We start from the raw sequence: 3,226 nt of genomic DNA, 5'->3' as shown, positions 1-3,226 counted from the left end.
TGTATGTATGTATACATAATGTATATTTGTATATATGTATATATAATGTATATATGTATATATAATGTATATATGTATATATATATGTATTAGCAGAGAATAATAAATAGTAATTATCCATTTATACTCCTATAAAATTGGTGCTGATTTCTGATGAGGTTACAGTGACCTGACATTGATTTTGTGTGTTTTTCATCTTCATCCTCAGCTGTTGGAGCCATGTTTGCCAGGCTGGCTTTGTGCTCTCGCCTGCCACCTAAAATCCGGCTGACAAATGTGTGTCTAACATCCAGCAGAACATATTCCCAGACTAAATGTAAGTAATCCTCTCCAAAACTCACAACCCTCACATCCTCCCAGTCCACCTCTACAGCTGGAGTTACCTTTGGTACACAACTTGTAAAAATACAGGTGCATAAAACAAATACTTTGGCAAAGAACTCCATAGTGCGTTGAGAGCTTTCAGCACTTTTCAGAAAAATGTCCCAGAAGTTTCACAACAAGATAAAAATTGCGTTGTTTTTTGTTTTTTTTTACCTGTAGCTGCCCGCGGAGTCAGCCTGTCAAAATAAAAGCAGAAACCTGTGACTGTTCAGTGCGAGAACTTCCTGTTTAGTGATGTGGTGCYGAGATGACACGTTGATTTCTTTCAGTTTTCCTCCCGCGTCCCCACGGGAAGTCCTTCGCCCACCGCAGCGAGCTGAAGCAGGCCAAGCGGATCGTGGTGAAGCTGGGCAGCGCCGTGGTGACGCGCGGGGACGAGTGCGGCCTGGCACTGGGCCGGCTGGCCTCCATCGTGGAGCAGGTGACGAGAGGCACGAGTCGGGCGTGGCCTTGGCAGCGACGCGGTGTAACGAACCTGTGTGTGTGTGTGTGTGTCTGTCAGGTGGCCATGCTGCAGAACCAAGGCAGGGAGATGATGATCGTTACGAGTGGAGCCGTGGCGTTCGGGAAGCAGCGACTCAGACACGAGATTCTTTTGTCTCAGAGCGTCAGACAGGCGTTACACTCCGGACAGAACCAACTCAAAGATATTGTGATTATGCTTCAACTCGCAGATTTATAAACGTTTTTCACAATTCGATTAGTCACCTTTAATTTTCTCCTCAGTCGGTTCCAGTTCTGGAGGCCAGAGCGTGTGCAGCTGCAGGACAGAGCGGTYTGATGGCGTTATATGAAGCCATGTTTACCCAGTACAGCATCTGCACTGCACAGGTGAGGACCCGGGCTTTGGTTCTGAGCAAAACACTCACAGAGGACAACTTAGTGTCTGTGACATCAAAATAATTTAATAATACAAATGCATTTTTGGAAAGAAAACACTGAGAACATTTTACAAAATAATTTTCATGCTGCTGAGATGAACAGTTGTTGAGATATTTGCATGTGAAGTAACAGGAAGTGATGTCAAAGGGGAATGTCTGCATTTGAATAGAGCTAAGCTAAAATGCTCAACAGCCCAGACTGTGGAGAGGAGTCTGAGGTTTTAGATTATTTTGAGTCGTTATCAGACAGAAACAAAATAAAAGTCAGTGTTCAGATCATAATGTTTCAACAAACAAAGACCAGAGAGTTGTTTTCTTTAAGGAGTTCCCCTTTGATGTCACTTCCTGTGTCCCTTTTGCCGAGCMAAWTTCAAAAGAAAATAGCCCAGTTATGTGTCTAAATGGGTAAAATAATGTGTGGTGTGCCAAGTTTCTTAAATAWAACAAAGTTTTCTTTGACTTTTTGTATCTGAAGGATAAGCAYGTCATTTAAAAAGTCACTAACTTATTTGTGTCTCGTTGTTCAGATTTTGGTCACGAATCTGGATTTTCACGACGAGCAGAAGCGTCGCAACCTGAACAGCACGCTGCACGAGCTGCTCCGGATGAACATYGTGCCCATCATCAACACCAACGACGCCGTCGTCCCCCCCCCTGTCCCCAACAGTGACCTGCAGGGGGTAAATGTGGGTACCGGGTGTCGGGCGAGCTGGGAATGCTAAAGAGGGACGTGCATAACTTCACACAGCTGCTAACACGAGTTGTGACTGATGAGCTCTAATCAGTAAAATGTTTTCATATTTATTTGTTTTGTGTTGCAGGTAATAAGCATAAAAGATAACGACAGCTTGGCCGCACGACTTGCTGTTGAAATGAAAGCTGATCTTCTTATTGCGCTGTCTGAYGTTCAAGGTAAAATAAAAAAAGAAGTTGATTATTTGTTTCCTTAAACTAACTATTGTTTTGGTACCCCTTTAAAATAATTCTCCCCTTATAGATGACTCATATAGATAGATTAATTCTTCTGTAAACACTTTATAAATCATTAATAAGTGCTTATTATGCATTAAGGACAAGAAAGAGACAAAACTCTCTGGTTCCTTGCCAAATAGTGAGCCAAATCATTTCATGTACATATTACATCTAAAGGTTCTTATTAAACATTTCAGACTACCTTGTAAGCACAGTAATGTATTGGAAACACATATTTTACATAAAATATTGTTCTGTATACATTATACATATCCACAACTATCAAAATGAGCCTTATTGTTTAGTGTAAAACAGTACAATATAGGGATGTATGACAGTTATCGGCCCGATATCATAACAAACAGAACCGATCATATATGTATATGTTTGCCAGCGGCGGTGAGTGCGTTTCTTTATTTTTATCCTTTTTGGTCAAGCCGCTTCCCATCCGGCACGGCCCGAGCAACGTTCAAATGGTGTCAGAAAAAACAAGTTTCTCACTAGAAAAATAATTACAGTACCCCGTGCTGAAAAGCAACCAGTCATTTTAAGAATTATTTATACTATTTTACCAATTAACCATCTATGTTACACTCAAACTGTATAATTATAAACATAAAAACATTGTAACAACTACTCCCAATTTGAGAACATGTAAAGTCTGTTACCTCCTGAATGCAGCACAGAGTCCGTTCTGCTAAATGCTAACAACAACAAGCTAGTGTTCAAGAACTCGTCTGGACTTAAATCATTCCTGAGGCTTTTGACAAAGATTTTTTGTTAAAGTTGTTTTAGCTGGGTTTCAACCTGTGATCTTCCACATGAAAGTTCATGGCACTAACCATAAGACTATTGGAGCTGTGGCAGAGGGCAATGCCAGGTGTTGGTTTGTATGTGTGTAGAAAGAGGCCACATTGCCAATGCAATTGTTGACATGACACTAAACTGAACTATATTACAGCAATAGAGCAATATTAGGACAATATTAT

General features: G+C 41.0%; 1 protein-coding gene across 1 annotated transcript in view; it reads left to right on the top strand.

Moving 5' to 3' along the window:
* Positions 1-208: 208 nt before the first annotated feature.
* LOC106526533 (delta-1-pyrroline-5-carboxylate synthase) overlaps positions 209-3,226 on the top strand; it is a gene marked incomplete at its 5' end in the record, with an annotated part of 12,028 nt that continues 9,010 nt past the window's right edge. The window contains 6 exon segments of the mRNA XM_014021160.1: positions 209-316; positions 654-805; positions 887-1,036; positions 1,111-1,215; positions 1,793-1,951; positions 2,087-2,177. Coding sequence (XP_013876614.1) covers positions 220-316; positions 654-805; positions 887-1,036; positions 1,111-1,215; positions 1,793-1,951; positions 2,087-2,177 — 754 coding nt within the window.

Source organism: Austrofundulus limnaeus, unplaced genomic scaffold (assembly GCF_001266775.1).
Source record: "Austrofundulus limnaeus strain Quisiro unplaced genomic scaffold, Austrofundulus_limnaeus-1.0 Scaffold280, whole genome shotgun sequence".
Taxonomy (NCBI): domain Eukaryota; kingdom Metazoa; phylum Chordata; class Actinopteri; order Cyprinodontiformes; family Rivulidae; genus Austrofundulus; species Austrofundulus limnaeus.
This window is presented reverse-complemented; position numbering and strand designations above follow the sequence as displayed.